Raw genomic sequence first — 24,053 nt, 5'->3', positions numbered from 1 at the left:
GTCCATGGAGTTTTCCAGGCAAGAATACTGGAGAGGGTTGCCATTCCCTTCTCCAAGGGGTTGAACCTGGGTCTACCCACATTGTGGGCAGATTCTTTACCATCTGCACCACCAGGGAAGTAATAAGAAGTAGTAGTGGGCACTGCCTCAGCCAGACCCTCTGGCATCTTTTCCCTGCTTCCACGTGAGTGGCTGCTAAGGGCTTGCACCTGGCAACGTCTTCAGGGGGCCACCCTGGGACCTGGGGGACCCCTCTCTGCCCCACTCTTAGGCAGGAAGAACCCGGAGCATCTGAGAGCCTGCTTCTCTTGGGGGGAGGGGAGGTGGATCTGCATCTCAGAGCTTGCCACAGATCCCCTGGAGATCAGCCTGAGGTGGAGGCTTTGCCTAAAACAATCCCCCTTGCACAACTTCTCCCTCTGCCCTTTTCCTGACTCCTTTCATTGTCTCCCTTGGGAGCACAACCTGGATACATGCCTTCACACAAGTATACGCCTCTGGGAAGAGCCCCACCTGAGACAATTTCTTGCAGCCCTTATCAGAGCTTTTATCATGTCCTGGCAGATGATATCCCAAGAGGAAATATACAATGTTTTACAAACTCTTTACCCCCACGAGGCCCAATGTACTCCCTGCCTGTGCAAGTGCTTTCACTGAGCGCCCTGAATGCTGCCTGAACTAAAACAGAGAGGTCAATGGAATTGCTTAAGGCCACAGAGCAGCCCTGCAGAATTTGCTTCCTGCCCTCGAAAGGCATCCAGGGTTTGGTGCTGAGAGAGGCAGAAGGTACAGGGGAAAGCAACGCAGCTCAAGAAAGTGGAAGAGCCTGGCTCCAAAGAATTGTAAAATTTATTGTATAAGTATTGCAGCTTTTCAGAATGTCATCATTGCCACTAATGATTACTGATACACAACAAGCGATTTCATCAGGCCTGTGGATTGGCATCCAAATACAGAGTCTTACGCAGCAGCAACGTGGGCACTGCACCCAGCGTGCCACGGAGTTTACACACATGTAACTTGAACAGAACTTGGGAAACGGGGCTGCAAAAGAGAGCGGTTCCAACACCAAGGGAGCAATGTAAAAGAGTCGCCATCAGCACAACCACCGTGGAATCAGGCAGGCAAATGAGAGCGCAGCGGGTCCTTCTGAGCTCTATAGTACAGCAAAATTTGAAGCGCAGTTTCCGGAAAACCAAACTGAACATTTTTCTCTCCTTTATCACCAGGATGTTTTATGGATCTGGAAGCTTGGTGTTGCATGTAGAAAAAAACAAATTCTCTGAAACGTACCATTCACAGAGCAGACAGACAAGGAGGGGAATGGGTTCGGTCCTTGGCCTGCCCCGGTGTTCGCTAGACGTGGAGGGGAGTCGCTTTCAGCCTCTGGCAAAAACGTGAGGACGTGGACGGCTCTGAGTGCACTCTGCTAAGGCCGTCTGTGTAGACCTGGGCTTTGCAGGGGAAATGTTTCCTCCAGAGGAAATGTGATGATGGAAATACAGGGAAATAACGTGAGTAGAAAAAGCTGAGCTCCGCCACCTTCTCTGAGCCCAGCCTGGTCCCCCTCCAACCAGCCACTGCCGAGGACCCCTCCTCTTCAACCTTCTCCTGGAAAAGGGGGCCCTCCCAAGGGATGCTCAAAGGCCTTTCAAGAATAAGAGCATGACAGGCAACACCGCGAGGAAGGTTGTATCCTCAGGGCTCTGGGTTCGGCAGGGAAACCAAGAGCTCTGCAGAAACACACCCGTGGTCTTCTTGGGAGGTGCCCTGGCCCTGACAAGTTGCTCCACCATGAACTCCTGCAACTGTCATCTGCTGCACACGGAGCCCAGGCATGATATTGTGGCATCGAGGACTGGACTACAATACTGGGGCACAACAAGGAGAGGGATGCTCTGCCCTCAAGCCAGCTGAGGTCAGTAACCCCCGCCCCTGCTTCCTTTTCTAATTCATTGCCCATCTGGCAAATGCAGACCACACCTTCCCCCCCACAACCCCAGTAACAAGATGCAAGTTTTAGCTCAAGAGGAAGGACCTCGGGGACCCCTTGGTCTGGCCTTCATCTAACGCTGGAAACAAGGTCCGCATCTAGGTTCTGACCCAGATGGGAGTTAAATGCTGACAGGAGGCTGGAGGGGTGGCCTGACCAAGGGAGGCACAGCCAGGGTGGAGGGAGGGTGGGTGGGACACGGCACGAGGGTGATGGGGGCGTTTTTAAAGCAGTCACCTCTGTCGCCCACGAGTGGGAAAGGCAGGCCTGGGTGAGTTAGGGGCGCTGTCCAGGAACACTGCTGCCAGGGGACAGAAGGGGTCAACCGCTTCCTCAGTAAGGCACTAGGGAGACGCTTCACATAAAGGAAAGACACATTAAAAAAAAAAACAACTTTATAAATGTGTCCCTGTACCTTTCAGGACAAACTCTAGGGATGTCTCTGCATGAATGATCTTTACAAAGAATCTTCAAGAGAGAGGCAGAGGTTAGGCTGAAGACCCCACAGAGAGGCAGGTTTTATTGTCAAGGGACCAGAACTTTCTGCCAGGCTGGTGAGCGGGCACTCAGACACCTCAGTCACCTATTGGTCATCATGTTCTTAAAAGGTGTATAATAGAAATAGTTCAAATGGTCAGAACTTCAAAACTGTTCTCAAGTTTTTCAAGCAATAAAAAAGGTTGTTTAAAACAATAGTTATTGCCTCTTATCCTTTTCTTTTCTGTTAACCGGCTAGTTGGGATTCTGTCGAAAATGAAGAGACAGTTCTGCGGGATGGGAGGGGCGGGGTGGGGGGGGGGGCGTGCTACTCTCTTGCCAGGGGTGTCACCCCATGGAATATGAGCCCGTTCTTGGTGGCAGGAAGGACTCTCATTTGCTCAACTCTCTCCCGGTCATCTTCATCTGCACACACGCACGCCACCAGCGAGGGGTCCCACCAATATCTAAGCAGTAAAATCCTGGTAAACAAGAGTTGTGTCTGACAAAGACGCTTGTGAAAACACAGACACACAAAGACACCAAAAACAATGGTTTCCACGGGGAAGGGAATGAAAAAGCGAAAAGAGAGAAGGGGAAGAATTCTGCTTCTACATCCTAAAGCTTGAGTTTGTGTTGGTTTGACGGTTTTTCTCATTTTCACCCTTTCGCAGTGTCCTGGGAGAAACCTGGGCATACCGCTCTTTCGTCTCTGGTCTTCTGGTTATGGGCCTGTTACGTGAGAACCGATACAAAGACAGGGGTGAGGTCACGCGGCTAGTCCTTTGGGCCTTTCCTACACGCCAGCAGGCTGCACCACCTCAGCTGGCGCAGTGTGGAGCTGGCTGAACTGCCGAAGCATCCTGCAAGCCCGAGCCACCTAACTGCCTCTGGCAGGGCTCTGGCGATGCAGGCAGGGAGCACCTTGGCGAGCCCCTTCCTATGGGGACCTTCATGGTTCAAAAAAGAAGAGAAAAAAAAAAACACCCAAAAACTAAGATTCCTTCAGTAACAGTTAATCTTCATTTCGGGAAGAGCAAAGCCCACCTTTCTGGAACTTGGGGCCTGGAGTTAACTTTTCCTATTTCATTTGCGATCCAAAGGCTGTCCTGGCCCAGAGGAGGGCTAAACAGGTCTCCTTCAGGAGGGAATGTAGACCGAGGTAATTACCTATCACTAGATGAAGGCTTCCACTCTGCAGGAGGTCAGCCCTGGGGAGCCTCTCTCCAGCCCCAGCGTGGAGCCCACGCTCTGCCTGAAGTTGACCGGGATATTCCGACATTTCTCCCTTAAAAGTCTTGACACACGTGGATAGAAGTTTCCATCAAACAAGCACTGACATATTTATATTAAAAAATAGTGCAAAAGCTCAACATTTATATAAATAACTCTAAACCCCTGCTTTGTAGTTTTTTTTTCTTTACAAGGTAATACACACTTTCTCAGTTGGCACTCAAAAATTGCCATTTTTTTTTCTCTTCTAGTTCAGAAAACAACTTTTTTTGTAATAGGCCTCTTCTAATACAAAAATACTCCTGCCCTCGCACATACAGTTTCTCTTATTTTATATATATTTATATATATAATATTGCAGATCTTTAAACAAAGGTTTTGTGCAAATATGTCTTTAAAGTTAAGTGAAATCATCATAAACAAACAAAAGAAAGTAAGCATTCACGCACGCAGCTCAACTAGAAACAGAAAAGACTAGTGTAGAATATTTTTTTTTCTCTTTTGCCTTCAAGACACAGCTCAACAAAGAAACGTGGGGTGGTTTTTTTTTTTTTTTTTTTGCTTTTTTTTTTTTTTGCAAGCTTTCTTAGCTTGTGCATTCAGACCAGACAGAACACGTAAATATTTATACACAGAGAGGTGGGGGACAGGGGGAGGAGGATGGTTACGCGTCGCATTTTCTGTGTGTCGCCCCGGCCTCCTCTTTTCTTTCAAGAAGTGCGGAGTGATTTGCGGTTTTTACCTACTGCGGCCCCGGCCCGCCCTCGGGACTCCTAGAGGGGGTGTCCCTTCTGTTTATCCTTCTCTTTGCTCCAGGCCGCTGTGCTCTCCAGGGGGGCGATGTGTGCGGGGTGCAGCCGGGTGCCCTCCAGCAAGGAGGCCGGCCCGCTGCTCTGCTGGTGCTGGAAGGTGGAGGCGCCTGGGTAGTGGCCGATGACCTCGCTGTAGGTGGGCGGCGGCCCCTCCATGCGCCCGCCGCCCCCGTAGCACGTGGCGCTGATGCCCGAGTTACTGCTGGGGGGGCAGGGGCCGCCCAGCATGGCACTTTCCATCAGGTCGCTGTCGAAGATGGTTCTGTTCGGGGGTGCGCGCACTGACTCCCGGTTCAGCTCCAGCTGCTGCTCGGGGTCCCGCAGCTGGAGCGTGCAGGGGCCCTGGTAGGGCGGGGGCTCCTCCCCGTCCGACAGCGAGATGGTGGGTGGCAGATCGATCTCGTGCTGCAAGTACGGGTAGGTGGGCTGGAAGCGGTGGAAGCGGTCCCGCTGGGCGAAGGCGGGCACAGCCAGGCGGTCGGTGGCCCGGGGTGGGGCGTACACCTGTGGCTGGAGGGCAAGAGCCAAGTGAGGGTCCTTCCCCCACGTGCAGCAGGGCCCAGCGTGGGGGTGGGGGTGTTGGGGTGTTGGTGGAGGGTGCTGCCTATGACTCTGCTCTCTGGGGAGTGAGGATGGGGGTAGGGAGCGGAGTCCGGAATCCAGCGCCTGATGCCTGGAGAGCCCTGGAGTGTCCCACAGTGGCGTCACACGAGTCCTTCAGTGTCGCAGAGATTAAGGGCTGCTTGCTGGGGGTGGGGAGCGCACAATGTCCCGGTGGGGACCATCCCGGCTGCCCAGGAGGGTTCTTCAGAGAAGAGAAGGAGTGGGCCTCGAGCAGCCACTCTACTAACAGGGGAGGTGCCTCCGGCCTGGGGAAGGGAAGCTACTGGGCAGAGGGGCGTCCACGACAGCGGCCTCGGGCGCAGGGGACGGAGGGAGTCCCCCTCCATCACTTGGGAGAGTGATGGAGGGTAGGCAGCGCTAGGACTCACCTCTGGAATTCCATTGCCTGACACCGTGCTCTCTGAGGGCCAGAGGCATCCTTCCTGTATGGGTAGAAGGCCACAATCAAGATAATGAACATATCCATCACCCCAGAGTTTCCCTGGGGACCTGTTTTCTTGAGGATCCCCAGATAAGGCGGTTATCACCTGCAGTCTTGCGGGGTGGAGGGCGGGGGGCGGGGGGGCGTCGCCTGGAAGATTTTAATTTCTTATATTGCCGCTAGGGGGCTCTGTGAGTCTCAAAACCATCCCATCAGGAAAGCAGTTACCCGACACAGACTCACTGGGGTCTAGTTTATTCCCGGCGTGTGGATACAGAGAGCAGATACATACTGTTACTGTTAATATGGTAACCCAGGGCCCTTTCGGTACTGATGTTAGGAATGCCTTGGTGCCAGGCACTGTGCTCAGCTCTTTAAAGCACTAACTCAATTCTTCCGACAAACACCGTGGAGCTGAACGGCATCCGCCCAGCTGCTAAGAGGCAGGGCTGGGATCCAAACCTTTTCTGCTGCTTCCAGACTCATTCGGACTCAAGCCGGCCCTGGCAGGCTCTGTGGCCCCCGGGTGGGCCCCTGGCACAGCCCACATGGGCATCAGGAAGTCAGATGAGGGCACACCTACCTGCTCCCCATTCAAGTTGGGAGCCCTGGAAAGGGGTGCAAGCAGCCAAGGTCAGCTTGGATCAATGTGAACTTGCCTAAAACCCTTCTGTGAACCCCTCCATCCAAGGTTCAAGCCATCTCTGCTCACCCACTAGCCCAGGGAGTCTCCACTAGGGAGCTTAGGAATACACCAGTCAATGCTGCGAGGCCCCACTGCAGACCCCAGAATCACCGCCATCCTTGTCACCTGACTAACCCCAACTTGTGCACCTGGAGGTCACCTCCTTCTCCAGGGAGGCCTCCAAGGACCACCCACCCACCAGAGGCCCCTCCCCAGGCTCCCACGGCATCTCTGCTCCTGTGCCAGCTCGGCTCCACTGTGAGTAACCTGGCATCAGCTTGCTGCCCTGCACCTGCCCACTGGCTGAGTCTTAACTTACCCTGTTCCCTGACTCAGTGAATGGCCCTGACACCTTTCCAGGTCCCAGTGCCAGACCCATGCGCTGCTTCTGGCAGCTCCTTCTCTCGCTCCCTCCACTCCCCAACACTTCCTTCTCTTCCTAAAAGTATCCCTGGAAAGCCTGTCCAGCCTGCTCATGGCTTCTCCATCTAGATCAGGGGTCTGAAAGCTGACTCCATCAAGGGCCGGGGGGTCTGTCACGCCACTAACACGGCTGCTGCCGGTGAAAGCAGCCATGGTAAATGTCCAAGGGAATGAGGCAGGAGAACCTGATGGAGCGGGCAGCCGGCCCAGGTCTGTCTATACCCAGGTGGCCTCCGACCTGCCCTCAGCTGCAGACTTCGAGCTGCGATCTGTCACTGCAGTGGCTGGCATCTCCGCTGTCATCATCATGCGGTATTTTCTAGCTTCTCTGGCACAGCACCAGCCGGGACGTGCGGTCTCAGGGCACAGGGCTTACCTGAACATGAACCCCACCCTCTGACAGATGAGGAAATGAACTCCCAGGGGTCACCCTGAAAAGAGGCCACAGCAGGACAGCTATGGCAGGGGTGGTCCCTGTGCCAAGCAGAAAAACGGCTGTATCTGCGTCTCTCTGGGAGGTCATGGGGCCCCAAGACTGTGCAGATGTGCCCTGTCTAGCAGGAGCCCCAGGGGAGCCGCTACACGTATTTCAGGTCTAAGAAGCCTGTGTTTACCCAGCTGGGCATCCCCAGGGGCCCATGCAGGTGGCTGGTAGATGTCGAGGGGTACTTTCCTTTAGCCTCAAAGGTTCAGGAACCAGAACCTGGATCCTGGTCTCCATCTGGGCACGAAGTCCCAGTGCTGCCCACATGGCTGTCCCCTTCCCATGGTGACCAGGATCCCTCACGTGGGAACCTCTGCCATCTCCCCAGCTCTCACCACTAACATCACCCTTCCTGTGACCATGCGGGGGGGTGGGCAGGAGAGAGGCGAGCCCCTCCCATTTTACAGATGTGCACACTGAGGCTCAGAAGGGGTGAGATGCCCCGTCCTGGAGCACAGCTACCGGGCTGCAGTCTTCCCGTTTGTCCAGAGTACCCTCTTTTGCACCAGGATCTGAGAGGGGTAAAATAGGCCTCAAGCTGTCGCTTAGAAGCTATGTGCTGGGACACGCTTCAGTCGTGTCCGACTCTGTGCGACCCCATAGACGGCAGCCCACCAGGCTCCCCCGTCCCTGGGATTCTCCAGGCCAGAACACTGGAGTGGGTTGCCATTTCCTTCTCCATAGAAGCTGTGTAGCTTCAGGCAAATGTTCCCGCCTCTCTGAGCCCTAGTTTCTCCTAAGATGGGCAGATCACTAAGTGCAGATGTGGCAGTGCAGCTGCTGGCTCCGTCCCCTGGGAAACAGCACATAAACACACAGGTGAGCCTCAGATGCTTCTGAGCAGTAGCACAGCGCCCTCGGGTACACTGGGCCTGGGGGTTGGGGTGCCCCGTGTTCGCGGTTGAGGGACCTGAGCAGACGTGCTCCTTGCCCTGGCAGCCTGGTGACATACACAAGCGGAGATGCCCGAACCCGCCAGGGATAGGCCTGCCAGCCCGACGTGACCAGAGACGTCCCTCAGAGCTGAGAGGCCACGCTGGCTGCCCCGGCCTGCTTCTGTCATTGCCCGCCCAACACAGGCTCAGGGACGTGCTCCCCGCCGAGCCCCGGGGCTGCCCTCTCCGTGATCTGCAGCCTGCCAGTCACACACCTGCTCCTGTCCAGGTTGTTACACTCCACCTCACAGGTGTGGAGATGGAAACTGTTTAGAAATGGACTCTGCACCGCCTCCTGGTCCATCTGCTGAGGAACACCTACCGGCAGGCAGGGGTGGCCTGGAGGCACAGGTGAATGAGGGGGGACGTGGGTGCTGAGATCTGGGGGAGGGCGAGGGCCCATCCTGCTGGGAGCTGCTCTGTCTGCCCCAATTGTGAACACTCAACCCCAACACCACACGCACTTGATGGGGGCATCCAGGCCCCTGGAAGCTCAGGCACTCACCGAGGACAGGGCGTCTTCCCTCCTCCTGCTCTGGCTGTGCCGGCCGATGAAGGAGCGAGCGGACAGCTTGTAGTGGCTCAGCAGACACGTGATCACCACCACCATCACCATGACCACCACCACGATGATGGTGATCTCAACGAACTCCAGCTCCGCTGCAAGACCAAGGGGACATGTGAGACGTTGGGGATCCCAGAGCAGGCAGGGGCTCGGGGCCCGCTTTCCTGAGCACCCATATGCCCCAACACACGCACACACCAGCACACACACCCCAACATCCCTATAACACCCCCAACACTCTGCCACACCCATACCCACAAACACAAACACAGATAACACACCCACGCACAGACATATTTATCACACACACGACGCACAGAGACACCACCCTCGACAGGATGGGAGGGTATGAGGGCCACCCCCACCTCAGACGGGAGGGTATGAGGGCCACCCCGACCTCCAAGAAGAGGCCTCAGAAAAACCACATTCCAGGAGGTTGCAAACACTGCAACTCTCATTTCTTTTTTTTTGGGTTGTTTTGTTTTTTTCCCCCAGAAAGCGGAAAAACCCTCAAGTGCTGGAAAAGGAAAGAGGTTATTTTGATCCTGCCAGAGTCAGGGCGGTTTCTGCTGACTCCAGCGGGTCTGTGTCGGGGCTGATCGGCAGCTGGCCATGCGCCCTGCCAGCAGAGCCCCCAGCAGTGGCAGGTGAGAGGCTGGGGGCCCGGGCAGTGACCTGGCTGTGGGGGGCCGGGGGGCACAGCCAGCCTCCCCTGGTCCGAGGCTGCCCACGGACAAGCCAGGAAATGTGTCTCCCCAGATCCCAGAGGGCAGGCAGGAAGACCCTCCCCGCCCCCCCGCCCCCTGGCACTGACAAGCAATTAGCCGAGGTCTCCCCAGGGGTACAGGTTCAAGCTCAGGGCCACTGACTCAGCGCTTCCTCTTCTCAGACAGACACACGGAAGCTGGAGGAGTGGGGGCGGGCGAAGGTGGGGCCTGGAAAGCAGGCAGTGAGGTGCGCAGTGTCACCGTGTGCCATGTGCCACTCACCCGGGGCCTGGCCAGAGCCTGGGAGGGCAGCCCCTCCTGCCACCAGCCTCTGCTTCCAGCGGGAGATCGACGCGTCCCGGGTGGACGTTCCTGCTGGTTCAGCAGAACCCCTCCGCACGCAGCCCGCCCACAGCCCTCTCTGGAGCCCTGGCCACCCCTTCTTCCTACCCAGGCTCTGTGGGACACCCACCTTCTCCCACCATGTTAAGCCTTTTTGCCCAGACGTGCCAAAGTCTGCCTGATGCTGTTAGCTGAGTGGGTCTGCCCCCTGGGGGACCCGTGGCAATGTCTGAGGACACGAGTGGCTCAGACTGGTGGAACTAGTGACACACTATGACACAACCGAAGGTGCTCCCAGAACCTAGAGGGTGAGAGCCAGGGTGCTGCTTAACAGCCTACAGTCCACAGACCACAGGGACAAAGAATGTGCCGGGGCTGAGCGTCTCTGTGCAGCGCTGAGCCTATATACGGTTGACTTTTCATCATCCCGCCTCACAGATGAGGGGACCCAGGTTCAGGTCATGTGACAGACTGCTCGCTGGTGACTCCCTCATTGGATATCCACTGCTGCACCCAGAATTCCATCTGGAGCCTGGGTCCTGGCTCCAGCCGGGGGGGTTAGGGGTGGGAGCCACATCCTTATCTTGCCCTGGGAGGGACCAGGAGGGACGATGAAGTAGCCAGGGACTTCAGTGAGTCCTTCCTGATGCCCTAGTAGGCTGGGCCCCGCCTGGCGGGAAATAGGACAAGCCTCAGACCCTCAGAGGGACTCGTTCCCTTTCCCGCCAGGAGGGTGCGGGGCCTGAGCTGGCAAAGGCCAGGACGTTGGCCTGGAACCCAGTGGCTGTGGCCACACCTCCTGCCTCCCCAGACAGGCTGGTCCGGGGCCTGTGCGCTAGGGCCTGGGATAAAGCTGCCCATTCAGGGGACACACAGGCTGGCTTTGTGCAACACCCACGCCCCCTCCTCAGAGGGGCCTGCAACCCCTCCCCCAACACCGTGCACTCTTCACCCCGGCCTGGACTTGGGGGTAGGCACCCTTGCCCTCCTCCGCTCGTCTCCAGGGGCCCTGCCCACGCCTGGCCTGAAGCAAGGGAGGTGTCTGCGTCTCCATCCCAGGCCTGGTGGCCTGCAGGCTCCTGGCCAGGCCGCCGCCCTCCTCCAGGTAACATCCAGTGAGCAGGCAACAGGGCTGGAGGTGTCCTATTGGGGCAACAGATGAGGCCCCACAGGCCGAGTGGGCATGAACAAAGCCCACAGCTCTCCTGACCCCCAAAGGGTGGGAGGACCTGATTTCTGGGGTGCAGTGTCAGAGTGAGAGAATCACCCCCAGAAAGGAGCCCAGGGTGCTGAAGACACTAACATGACCGCACTGGTTCCTGGGCCACAACCCCACACAAATCCACATGGGGGACGACCGGGCGAAATTCTCAGGAGACCACGAAGCGCTTCCAGGCTCTATTCTGGAAGCCAGAGGCCTGGGGTCGTGGCCAGAAGGGAAGGAAGACTCCTAAGGGTTGCAGAGTCCCTGAGGTGGCTCCAGGGCCGGCACAGCACTTCATGGGGATGCCCAGGCTGGCTCTATGACCCTCACTCACTCTGAGTCCTACCAGGTTTCCCCACGTGGAAGGGAGAGGCTGTGTGGGGGCCCACATGGTCAGCACTCAGGGAACACTCCCTCAATGTGACCATGGTTAGCAGGGGCTCCCCAGCACACCAGCCAAAGCAAACAAGGACAGTCCAAACCCATATGTCTGAAGAGAGAGGATCAAGCAGGACCCAGCTGGATATTCCAGGGTGTGCAAAGACATGGGGTCTTCCTAGGTGGTGTTAGTGGTAAAGACTCCACCTGCCCATGCAGGAGACGTAAGTGATGGGTTCGATCCCTGGATCAGGAAGATCCCCTGGAGGAAGGCATGGCAACACACTCCAGTATTCTTGCCTGGAGAATCCCACGGACAGAGGAGCCTGGCAGGCTACAGTCAGTGGGGTCACGCAGAGTCGGACACAACTGAGCGACTGAGCATGAGCAAAGACATGGAGACATGGGGAGAGGGAGATTGAGGGGGTCAGGAGAGGCCCCCCGGCCAACAGGTGATACATCCCAACCCATAAGGCAAAAATAAGCCTAGGCTGGGTGTCTTGACCTTGGCCATGGGGTGAGGGGGCTCTGGTCCCCTGGATAGCACAGTGAACTTTCACACTCAGGGTTCTCCTTCCTAGAGACTCTGCCTTCAGGGGACATGAACTCACCTCTTTGGGACATGCATCAGAAAGCATCTGCTGGAATATGGGGCAAGTGGGGGGCCTGAGGGCATTTGCATCTACAGTCCCGTCCCCACTCAAGCAACAAACAGAGCTGTGGGTGGCCACCCTCTTAACACAGGCTGTGCTGTCCACTTGCCCCAAGCTCCACCTGGGCCCTAGTTCTGCTTGACCTCATCTGTCTGGCCCCTCTGGATCTTCGTGCTCAGCTCCTCACTCCTGCTCCCACTGCAGGAATCACTATCGAGCAAGAGCTCCTCCCCATCAGGTCCACAGGGTGCTCCAGACATGCACTGCTAGCTGGAACCCCAGCGGGCCAGACAGCCCCCAGGCAGGCAGGGCGGTGCAGCCACAACTCCCCATCTCTCCAGAACCCAGAAACAGTTGGTGAAGCTGCCTGGCCGTTAACGCCGGCAGCATATTCAAAGTGCTTTAAAAGCAACGAGAGGCCAAAGTCTGCAGGATGGGTGGCTTCTAGACTTCCAGCCAAGAGAGGAGTCCCCAAGACACAGAGCCACACCGATCCTGCCTCAGCGTCCTCAATCTCACAGGCTTCCCTTTACTTGGATGTGGGACCAGGTGCCCAGCACACTGGCGGAAGGCATAGGTCCAACCGCTGCCCTCCACTCAGTTCAAGTCTCCTGTGACCACGGGGCTCACAGCAAAGCCTGGTCACAAACAAAGGGGAATCAGAGCAGGAGGGGGTGGCGGGCTGGTCCCCAGCCCAAACTCCCTGTTGTCATAGCAACCACTCACTGGGACTACAGTCAGGATGCTAACATGTACAACATGTGCACCACCCTGCGCTGAGCCCACCTCCCCCAGGTCTACGAGCGCCATCACCATGCTATTGTGTAGACGAGCCAACCAGGGGACAGACAGAAGTTCCTCCAGATCAAAGGGCAGGGCCGGTCCCAAATCCAGGAGTGAGAGGGGAAAGGGCCTTTATCTCCTGATAAATGCTCCCAGCCTTCCCAAAGTACCTGTCAGTTCTCCCGCCTATGTGGGAACACCTCAGAAGATGCCTAGTCCTGCATCTGCCAGCTGCTGGCCGTGTGACCCTGGGCATATACATCCCTGAGAGCTCCAGGAAAGATGAAAATGTACATGTCAAGGGCTCAGAACAGGGCGGGAGACAGTGGGTAATCCACTGTCACCACCGTCACAACCCCCTACATGCCTTTGGGACAGCAGGCTCCCCTCATCCAGGCTGATGCCCTGGAAACACCGAGCATGCTTTCACGGGCCTCTGTCCCAGAGTCAGTCAGAAAAGGTCACCCGGGGTGGTGGCTGGACTTAGGGGCACCAGTCCCGGCTTAGAGGACCTGTGCAGAGAACAGGAGTCTTTGGGGAGGAAGCATCACACTTCCCTCATTCTGATCTGGGCGTCAGGTCCGCTTCCCATGGGGCAGCAGTCCTGTCATTTTTCTTGGTAATTTCCTCTTTGGGGCGGGTGATGGATGCAGCAGGTTCTCTGGGGGTGGCCAAGCCCATCTTCCACATGCAAAGTAAGGTCACTCTTATTTAATTGAGGGTCTTCTTTCCTCGTGAATAACTTCAAATTAACAGCTTCGTCCGCCTCATTGGAGCAGCCTTACTGCTTTTGTGTCTCCTCCTCCAGAGACGGATGCAGTCACTTTGAGGTGTGCATACGGGTGTCTCTGGTCCTTTCCCAGCTCGCCTGACACTAGTGAGGGGTAGCGTCTGGGAGCCCCCTCAGGGTCAGGTGTGGCCCGAATCTCTTTGGGTATCATCTTATTGAATCCTCAGCTGCATTCTGTGAAATAGACACTAATATGACCCCCGCCGCCAACTTTACAGATGAGGAAACTTGAGGCTGTGAGACGGGAGATGACTGGCCAAAGGCCACACAGTTCAAGACCCCAGACCCTCAAGCCTGTGCTTTCAGGGATGGGTTAGGCCGACAGCCCCACACCCAATGGTCCTGGGTACCGTGGTCCCAGAATGTCAGAAACAGTGTTGGTTCAAGTCAGGCGCTTGTGGAATGGGACTGGTTTCCAGGGTAGATCGAGACTGCCTAGAGGATCACTTGCCGTGTGGTCCATGAAGCCAGTATCTTGCCCAGTGGTCCCCACCTCCCCACCAGCACAGAGGAAAGCCACAGGATGGTTGTTAGAAAGGCCTCATGCCATGCATTTGGGGGAGCTCTGGGCACCTCCAACAAAACTGCATAAAGACACAGCTGCCTTCTCCTCTGTCTCTATCTGAGTGCCAAGCACCTGCCCAGGACAGGACATCCCTCCCCACTTAGTTCCCACAAACCCCCGATGGGCAGTGTTGGTCCCGTCAGGCCAGGAGTCAGAGAGCAGTCCTGACCCCATGGCTTCCTTCCCTGGCAGCTGGGGGAGCCAGGATGAGCTCTCAGAATGTGTATTTTAAAATAAAATTAAACTGAATAAAAATTCATGTGAGGCTTTAAAAGGAACCCAACTCTATCAAAATATAGTTCTCAAACTCTCAACCAGACTTTCGATAAGGAACATACAGGACCACACAAGTGACCTGGGATACTAGCACATTAAATGCGACCCGGCAGGTTTCCATGGATAGGAAGTCTGTGGTTTCTACTGGTGACCGGATTGCAAGTAGCTGCTGATGCCCTGTGGTTTGGTACCCGTGTTCCTGTTAGGGGTGGTTAAGGTGAAGATGCAATTCTTTTGCAACTAAGTTTATGGCTCCCTGTTCTGAGTGATGGAGCCAGACCAAAACCAAACGCAGGAGCCTCAGTTCAAACCCCTGTCTGGCTGCTTCCCGGCTGTAAATAGGGAGAGGGCTGGTGCAGAACTTGCCATGCAACGTGTGGGCACAACCATCACTGGGTTTTCAGTTAATCATCGGAAAAGCAGCCGGATGCTGGAGATCTTTTCTCTTTCCTTGGCTAGAGAGCTGGGCCAGAGTCCACCCAGCTCCTGCCAGCCCACAGGAGGTTTCCAGACCAGACGACCCCCCCTACCGCCCCCCGCCCTGTGTCTGCTCCGGGCGGAGGGGCAGCCGGCGTGCTCCCTGGTTAACAAGCAGTCCGTGCAGGCGGCCCTGTCTGGCCTCCTGGCCGCACACTGAGGAATTAGGAATTGGCACTGTCTGAAATTTATGAAAATCTAATCTCGTTAGGCCTGCCTGGATGAGACTGGCCGGGGCAGGCCTCATTGTCATTCTGAGGAGCCCCAGCCAGCCTGGGGTTCCTGCCACTTCATTTACTGCCCCTCCCCCCCACCGCATTTGAATAAGAACCCAGCTCCTTTTCCCCCCTGGAATTTCAAATAAAATTGAGCCAGACGTCAAAGGAATAACTTTCTGATCACTCCTGGTGCCATTTCAAACACCCCTGACGGCACATTGATTTCTTAGGGTAAGACCGTTTTGAGTAAAAGAACGGATCTTTCTCTTAAGGTTCGGGAGGTGGGCAGAAATCTAGGCCAGTTTTCTCATTTTTAAAGACAGACTGTACGCTTACCCAGCCCCAACTCTGTGCCAAGCATGCAGCTGGGCGCCAGGCGCCTGATAGCGGAGCACGTAACCATGAGATACTGTCCATGACGCTGTCCAGTGCTGGGTGCAGGGCGGCGGGGGAAAGCCTTGCACTGGGGCCTGGGGCTCCCCGCATTGCTGCTCACGGCAGAATTCGGAGCACTGATTCAGAACACGAAGTGTGCCCCCAAGATTCCTGGGTTCGAATCCCAACTTTGCCACTTTAACTGTGACCTCAGGCACATCACTTAGTGTCCTCATTTGGGGGAGAAAACACAGAGGGCTGACCCAGTCCCCATCCCATGTGGCTGTGGTGAGAACTGTATGGGTCGGTTTGCAGCCACAGACTCAGGTTGGCAGCGCCTCTGCGAGGAAAACACCTGGGAAGCCTCACTATGTGGAATCCGGAATCCTAAGCCCTGGGCCACACCTATCCTCTGCCCCATACAGACCTGAGCTGGGCGGTGGAATCACAGTGGCTGGAGAAGGCCCAGCAAGGCAGATCCCTCTGCCAGCACCGTAGCTGACAGATGGTGCAAGCTGGGAGCATCTCTGAAAAGCAAAGTAACAATCTCTCAAAACTTTCAAGTGAGAACTCCTGACCAGACAAATCACCTCCTGGGTATTTATCTCCACACACAGGTTTCCTGGGATTCTCTGCCTTTAGCTCTCTGCTCTAGTGAGGATTTTGTTCTGTGCTCTGTGAAAAAAAGTGAAAAAAAAGTGAAAGTGTGAGTTGCTTAGTCATGTCCGACTCTTTGCGACCCCATGGACTGTTGCCCACCAGGCTCCTCTGTCCATGGGATTCTCCAGGCAAGAGTACTGAAGTGGGTTGCCATTCCCTTCCCCAGAGGATCTTTCCGACCAGAGCATCTCCTGCATTGCAGGCAGATTCTTCACCGTCTGAGCCACCAGGCAGGGAAGCCCCTGTGCTCTGTAAGAGGACCAAACACAGCCCACTCCAGGGCCTTTACATGAGCCCCTCCTTCGGTCTGGAATGATCTTACCCACGAGCCTGTGCTTGCTCCCCCCTCACTACCTTCCTGGTCTCCATTCCAGTGTCACTTACACAGGAAGCATGCTGAGCATCCTGTCTGCATCAGTGTCTGTCCTGGTCCCTGGGACTCATGTCCCAAGCCTGCTTCACGGTTCTCTGTAGCTCTCATCAGGGGCTTGTGCCTCTCCCTCCCAGAACGCCAGTGTCCATCGCTCATTCTCTGTGTCCCCAGCACCTTCCCCAGGGCAGGCACACAAGAAATGCATGGCATAAAGGATTACAGTATTCTCAAGTATAAAGAGGAGCACAGGAAGGCCCACTGCAGGTGAAAAGGCAAAATCCCTGGGAACCACTTAAAGTCTGCCCCCTCCAAGGGGCTAACAACCTAGGAAGGCGCTGCTAGCAGATTTGTGTACAATGAAAAATTACACACAATTTGTGCTTCTTCCTGAGCAAGAGAAGCTATCCAATGAGACGGGACCATCTTTGTTTAAAAAAGCACAGACGTGTGTATTTTTAAATAAAAGTGATTCGGGTGAAGCATATGAACTTCTGTGAGTGACTACATGCAGCTACATGGCCCAAGGGCCAGGCATGGTTACCCTGGGGGTGCCCGAGAGGGGATGGCTCCTTCCTTATAATACACACTCCTGCACACTCACCTTCAAGCACGTGCAATTACATTCACAGTTATACAGACAAAGCGTCTGTCGGTCTCCAAACCAGGTGGCTGATCCCTGGAACAGAGCTTCCCAGAGGACTCCTGGCAAAGATGCTGTCATCTTGGGTCTGGCAGCACTTCTCGGGGTTGGGGGGAGGCTGGGTCAAGCCCCTCAGCCTGGGATTGAAGGCAGTGGAGCCCTGGCCTCCGGTGCCTCTGATGGGCCCTGGGAGTTTAGGTGCTGAACTAGGGTTGCTCTTCGTGGGGCAGGCGAGGGCCTGATCGCCCCTTCACGGTGCCCTGGCTGAGGAGCCCAAGGTGATAACCAGGTGCCAGGTGGTCGTCTAGTCCACTTACCTGGAGAGGGGAGACAAGTGTGGCTGAACACAAAGCTGCCCTGTGAGACTGTGTCTCCCGACTCTCTCCAGCACCGGCTGAACTGATGGGACACTCTGGGGATGAACGTGTTGTATTGTAGAGCAAATGGGACGACAGAAGATGGGCCACACTCACACCACTCCTTCCGTCCACCTGAGCCACCTACAGCCTTTCCTCCCCTGGCTGACTCCTTCCCTCCCTTCCCTCTTCCCCCGCTGGACTGCGCCTGCGTGCACAAGTATGCATGAACACACACACGCTTTTCTGCTGGGCTTCCCCCCGATCCCTCCCTGAGCTCCCCAGCATGCGGGCATCACTCTCGCAACTCCTGTCTACCCTACTCTGCTCAAGAGCATCTCAGGATGGGAGATCCCAGCTCTGTGGCCTGTCCAGTGGAGCCTAACAGAGAAGGCTCCACACTGGCCTGTCCCAGTGTCGGTGGAAGCATTCGGAAGCCCAGGGGACCATACAGTCAAGGTGCACTAAATAGCCAGCCAGATACAGGGCCAGGTTTAAAGGATGTGAACGATAAGTCTTCAGTCCCACATACCCTTCTGTGCTGTGCATCTCCTTTAACTAGTAAGACACCTAGTCCTGCATGTAGGCGAACTGCCTTCTTGAACCCAAGTGGCAAAGTGTGCAGAGCTTCACTCATTTCTGGGCTTCAGCCCACACATCCTGAGGTCACCTTGCAGGAGGTCACCTGAGAGAGGGCTGCAGCTGGGTGATGGGTGAGCCCTGAGTCTCAAAGTGTGTGTGTGGGAATGGGGAGGTAAAATCAACTCCAGGGCGAGCACAGGGCCTGTGTAATCATTTTAGAGCCTCGTGATTAAACGCTCCTTCAATAAGGAAAGACAAAGCCGTGCCTTTTATCTTTCTTGCTATTACCCAAATGGAAAGAACTAATGGGATTTTTTTTCCTATTGTCACCGACATCGAACATCTTTAAACACCCACTGTCAGCAAAATATCAATCACCGTTCGAGAGTTATTGGCGGAATGGAGTGAATTTGCGGTGAGAGAGAGTGGTTTCTGTCAATGGACACGGAGGTGCAATGGAAAGTTATTTAAAATAAATCAAATGCGCTTTGTTAATTGAGGAGAGGAGGAGTGGGTGAGTGAGCTGTCTGTGGTGGCAGCGTCAATGACCGTAATCAGCTTGGAGGGCGTCGTGGCAGGACCTATCAAAATCTAAAAGGCACGCTACCTTTCCAGCTTGCAATTTTAACTTCTAAGATTGTATCCAACAGAAAAATCTGCAGAAGGACCTGAGAGCATACATGTATAAGGACACTTCTGCAGGGTTTTTTGTGACTGTGAACAAGCAGAGACCATCTAAATTCCACTACACTAACCCTCGTATATATGTATCTCACTGTCTTGGCATTTATAAGACCCCAAAATCCCATTCCTGGGCATGTATCCAGAGAAAACCATAATTCAAAAGGATGTATGCACCCCAGTGTTCACTGCAGCACTATTTACAACAGCCAGGACATAGAAGCATGTCCACAGACAGAGAAATAGATAAAGGAGACGTGATACATATATACCATGGAATATTACTCGGCCATCAAAAAGGAACATATAGTGCCATTTGCAGAGACTTGGATGAAACTAGAGACTGTCATATGAAGTGAAGTAAGTCAGAAAGAGAAAAAGAAATATCATTTATGCATGCATGCATGCTCAATCATGTATGACCCCAGGCTCCTCTGTCCAAGGAATCTTTCAGGCAAGAATACTGGAGTGGATTGCAATTTCTTCCTCCAGGGGATATTCCCAACCCAAGGATCAAACCCTGTCTCTTGCGTCTCCTGCATTGGCAGGTAGATTCTTTGCCACTCTGCCACCTGGGAAGCCCATTTCACTTATATGTCGAATATAGAAAAATGGTACAGATGAACATACTGGCAAAGCAGAAACATAGTCACAGCTGGTAGAGAACAAACTTCTGTGTACCACTGTGGGAAGATGAGTGGGACGAATTGGGAGATTGGGATGGACATACACACACCATGTATAAAACAGATAACTAATGAGAACCTACGGTTTAGCACAGGGAACTCTACTCAGTGATCTGTGGCGACCTCCATGGGAAGGAAATCTAAAGAAGAGTGGATATGTGTAGCGGTATAACTGATTCCCTTTACTGTATAATAGGAACTAACAACACTGTAAAGCAACTAAACTCCAATAAAAATTACACGCACACAAAAAGACAGGTAAATCCTACAGTGGGGTTTCCCAGCCTTGGTGCTATGGAGATTTGGGGGCTGGATAATTCTCTGCGGTGGGGCCTGTGCACTGCAGAATGTTTAGCAATACCCCTGGCCTCTGCCCACTAGAAACCAGTAGCACCATCACGGTCAAGTTGTGACAACCAAAAGTGTCTGCCGACATTGCCCAGTGTCTCCTGGGGAGCACAGAACCATGCCTGGCTGAGAACAGCTGACCTATATAGGTTTGAGGATGGATGGCTATTTTTGCAATTATTGCCGAGCAGAAATAATGAAACTGGAACAGTATGTATAATATGCACCCATTTTTATAGCAAAAACGAGGATAAAAATCAAATTGTTCATGATGACTACTGTGAAAGAAGGCATCTATCCTTTATACTTTTTGTATTTCTATATTGGTTGCATTTTTTATAACACACACGGACAGCTTTAGTTTCACCAATCCTAATTTACATACGAAAGAGACCGGGGCGCGTGCGCTTCTGCGTGTGTGTGAGTTTCCGAACTTGGTGACAACGTGACTCTGGCTTGCCCTCGCCACTCGGGAGTCACCGTGTGCTCCTTGGAAACCAGCAGTGTTTCTCTCAATTACTGATTTTCAAGAGCCTGGTGTTTCCCAACATGAGCTCAGAGGGGCTTGGGGGCAGCGCCAGGAGAGGGGATGTGAAGGGGGCTCGGTCTCCAAGCCTCTCTGACAAAGAGCTCAGCTCTGAATTGGCCCACAATGCGGCCGGGATTGAGCCACTTCTCAATAGCTCCTCCATCAAAACGGCAGCCGCGTGCTGGGGGCCTTCGGGGTCGGCGGGACAGGTTTGGTCAGGAGGGGTCTCAGCGCCAGCTGGGGGTGCCCCTTTCCATTAGGACCACGAACAGCCCAGCTATTCTAGGTCTCATCCAGGGCAGAGGCAGGAGATGCAATGATGGTCACGGTCACATGGCAGGAGAGGCCGGGGAAACTGTGAGGGCAGAATGGGTTCTCCTGCACCCCTGGGCTCTTTGGAACTGAATCGGATTCAGCAAACACCAGGAGCAGGGTGAGCAGAAGCCCTGGAGCTGGCTGCCTGGGCCCAAACCCCAGATCTACCCATGGCCATACGTGTGACCTAAGGACATGGCTAAATTCCTTATCAAGCGCCCAGTACATGTGAAGTAGTCCAAAGCATCAGCTGTTATCCACAAGGACTTGTGTGACTCTCCTGGGACCCGGGCCTCCCACTTTTCACGCCAATTGCCTCCTGACAGCCTGCATGGTCCTCTCGGCCTGGCAGCATCTCAGCTGCCCTCTGAGCAGAACCTCAGCTTCCCTCTGGCAGGACCTTTGCCCAGGCTGATCCACCTGCCTGGGACACCCTCTCGCCTCCTGTTCCTCCTAATCCAGCTTCTGATCCCAGGTCCAACTGCCCCTGCGGCCACTTCCTTCTCTGGCTTTCTCTGGCAGTTGTAAGCTTTCCCATGTAACTGGAGGTTTCTTTTGTAAACAGCACCCAGGTTATCTGCTATGACTTCCAGGAAAATGCATGTCATGACTTAGCCATCCATTGGTCTGCGTCTTACTGTCACTGTCCATCTGCCCATCAGCATGCGGTCTCCTTGTCCTGCAGCCTCCCCACAGCCAGCATGAGACTGGCAAGCAGGAGCCTTTCTGCCCAGTCGTTGAAGGACTCCTCTTCAACCCTCAAAGCCCAGCTATGGTTGCTCCAGAGCAACTTTTACATACTATTACAGTGCCAAACCCTGGCCATCACCATGTGGGACTCCCAGCTCCAAGGAAGAAGGCCATCCCCTTTACTGGTCTCTCTCTGGTATCTGGCCTATCCTGGTGCTCAGGCAGCAAAGAAACTTGCATTGGTCAACACACAGTCAGGCAAGCAGCCAGAAGCCTGGAACATCCAGAGCAGTGCAGGGGCTCGAGATGTAGACCTACAGTGTGGGGCTGGTGCTAAAATCAGCCAACACGGAGTGGCAGTTCTCACCTGCCTTCCCAAATCCTCTGCTTGGAGCAGAAGGGTACCTTGTATTATGCACTGAATCTGTATCTCCCCCCACCCCAAATAATACATTCAAGCCATAACTTCCAAATGTGGCTGTATTTGGAGATGGGGCCTCCAAGTAAGTGATTAAAGATAACTGGGGTCACAAGGGTGGAGCCCTGGTCCTATAGGATTCGTGTCCTTATGAAGAGAGACATCAAAGGGAATTCACTGGTGGTTCAGTGGTTAGGACTCGGAGCTTTCACTGCTGGGGCCTGGGTTTAATCCCCGAGTTAAAGCAAGCTCCGGGAATTAGTGACGAACAAGGAAGCCTGGTATACTGCAGTCCATGGGGTTGCAAAGAGTCAGACATGACTGAGTGACTGAACTGTGAACTGCACTAGGGAACTAAGATCCTGCAAGTTGCACAATGCAGCCAACAGAAAAAAAAAAAAAAAAAGGAAGAGAGACCACAGAGCTCACTTTCTCTGCACACATGCCAAGGAAGGCCCATCTGAGGACATAGCAAGAAGGCAGCCATGTATGCCTGAGGAAGAGCCCTCACTGGCACCCTGAACTTAGACATGAGCTCGCTAACACATCTTGAATAGCAGGAGCTGATGTAGGGAGACTGGCTGGCTGCAAGCTGTAGAAGTGGCAAACCTGCCCTGCATGGGGGGCAGATGTCTGGGGGGTGGGGGGTGGGTCTGTGGAGACACAAATGTACCTGTGGGGACAGCAGCAGCCTGCCCACAAGCCCATGCATGACGCCCAGGGCCTCTGTGATCTTATTTTCCACGAGGGATGTTCTCTTCTGTGGTCTACTTCCAACCTCAGGGACTCTGTTGTCCCACACGATCATTCTAGGAGCGTATTCACCAAGCATCTGCTGTGTGCTGAGCCCAGACCCTGGGAGCTGAGGTTTCCCAGGGTGATAAATAAATCCTGCTCTCCACAGCAAAAGGGTTCAGACCTGTGCTGCCAGAAACCTGGCTAAATTTATTTCTGGTACAGATAACTGATGGTCTGGACTCTCCCAAGGCCATTCATTCTAACAACACACCTACAACAGGCATGGCCCCAGCTCCCAGGGCTTCCCAGGTCTGAGCTGTCATCTCATGGACCTTTCCCAGCAGCTCCAGGGTTGGGGGGCTTAGTCCTGTGGCACTCATGTCATACGGACAGGGAACCTGAGATTTGGAACTCACACAGATCTCTACGTGGGGCCTGGTATCCTAACTGCTGTCCTCTGGACCAGAAACTCAACACAAAGCCGCAGCACAAACCACCACCTCCCGGCAGCCCCAGCTGAAGTGGTCCCTCACTCTGGCTCACTTCCTCTTGCCTCGTAGCAAGAGCAGCAGCCGGCAAAGGCCGATCCATCAGGGGCCAGACTGGACCACGAGGTGACACACGCACCACATGCTGGCTGGGGGTAGGATGGCTCATCGCCTGGATGTGGGATGCAGGCCCAAGGGAGCGTCCGGACCCAGGGGGAGGAACTCCTGACTGAGAGTTTATTTATAGGCTTGGGGGGTTGGGTGGGGGCTCTAGGAACCAAGGAGGGATATACTGACAGTTGGCCACTGCATGGACCCCCTGGCTGAGAGGAGCTCAGGTTGCGGGGGTGACTGCACCCCTGCAGAACCCCGCCCCCCACACCCCAGCAGGTGGAAGTATTAGCGTCTGTCTCTGCCTCTCTCCAAGGGCCCACAGGTCAGGGTTTGTCTGAGGGTGTCTGTGCATCTGTCTCTCACTGTTGACTTCCTGTGTTCGTATGTCCTTCTCTTTGAGCTGTCTGTCTTTCTGAGGGTCTCCTGTGGGTTCAAGTGTGCACGTGTGTTTCTGTGTGTGTTTGAGATTGTCTGGAGTCTAAATCCGTCCAGTCTTTCCCTGTGGTGCTCATGAATCCCTTCCTCTTTCCTTTTTGGATGATGAACGAAGCAAATCCCCAGAGGGCAGTGACAAGCCTCCCAGACGCCAGACGCCTCCCCGAAAGCGGTTTGCCGCTCCATGGTCTCCACCCCACGGGTGAGGCTACTCCAGCCCTTGTATCATTTCCTCTTGAACATCTTCCAGCAGCAGAGAAATCCCAAACAATGGGAAGAACAAGGTTCTCTGAGGGACGCAGAGGCTCATGGAAGGACTGAGATGTGGACCAGCAGGGCAGTGGGAGGCAAGTGGCCTGGTTTCAGACTTGAGTCCAGACGTCCCACCTCCTGTGTGTGTGACCTTGGCCCCCTGCTCTGCTTCACTATCGTAAATCACAGATCAGTAACAGCGTCACCTGCCAGGATGACTGAGGACTACCTGAGCCAGTGTTCATGGGGTTCTCAAGGCAAGCATACTGAAGCACTTAGCCATGCCCTTCTCCAGTGGACCATGTTTTGTCAGCAAATTCTGACATTT

The 24,053-nt window shown here is 54.6% G+C and overlaps 1 protein-coding gene across 5 annotated transcripts in view; it reads right to left on the bottom strand.

The window, feature by feature from the left end:
- Positions 1-831: 831 nt before the first annotated feature.
- Positions 832-24,053, bottom strand: part of PMEPA1 (prostate transmembrane protein, androgen induced 1) — a 57,329-nt gene continuing 34,107 nt past the window's right edge. For all 5 annotated transcript variants that reach the window (XM_055544617.1, XM_055544618.1, XM_055544620.1 and 2 more), the window contains 3 exons: positions 8,593-8,747; positions 5,508-5,561; positions 832-5,025 (listed from right to left, as the gene is read on the bottom strand). In XM_055544617.1, the coding sequence (XP_055400592.1) occupies positions 4,477-5,025; positions 5,508-5,561; positions 8,593-8,747 (758 nt within the window). In that variant the 3' untranslated portion in view covers positions 832-4,476. The remainder of the gene's footprint in view (positions 5,026-5,507; positions 5,562-8,592; positions 8,748-24,053) is intronic.

This window comes from Bubalus kerabau, chromosome 13 (genome assembly GCF_029407905.1).
Source record: "Bubalus kerabau isolate K-KA32 ecotype Philippines breed swamp buffalo chromosome 13, PCC_UOA_SB_1v2, whole genome shotgun sequence".
Classification (NCBI taxonomy): domain Eukaryota; kingdom Metazoa; phylum Chordata; class Mammalia; order Artiodactyla; family Bovidae; genus Bubalus; species Bubalus kerabau.
This window is presented reverse-complemented; position numbering and strand designations above follow the sequence as displayed.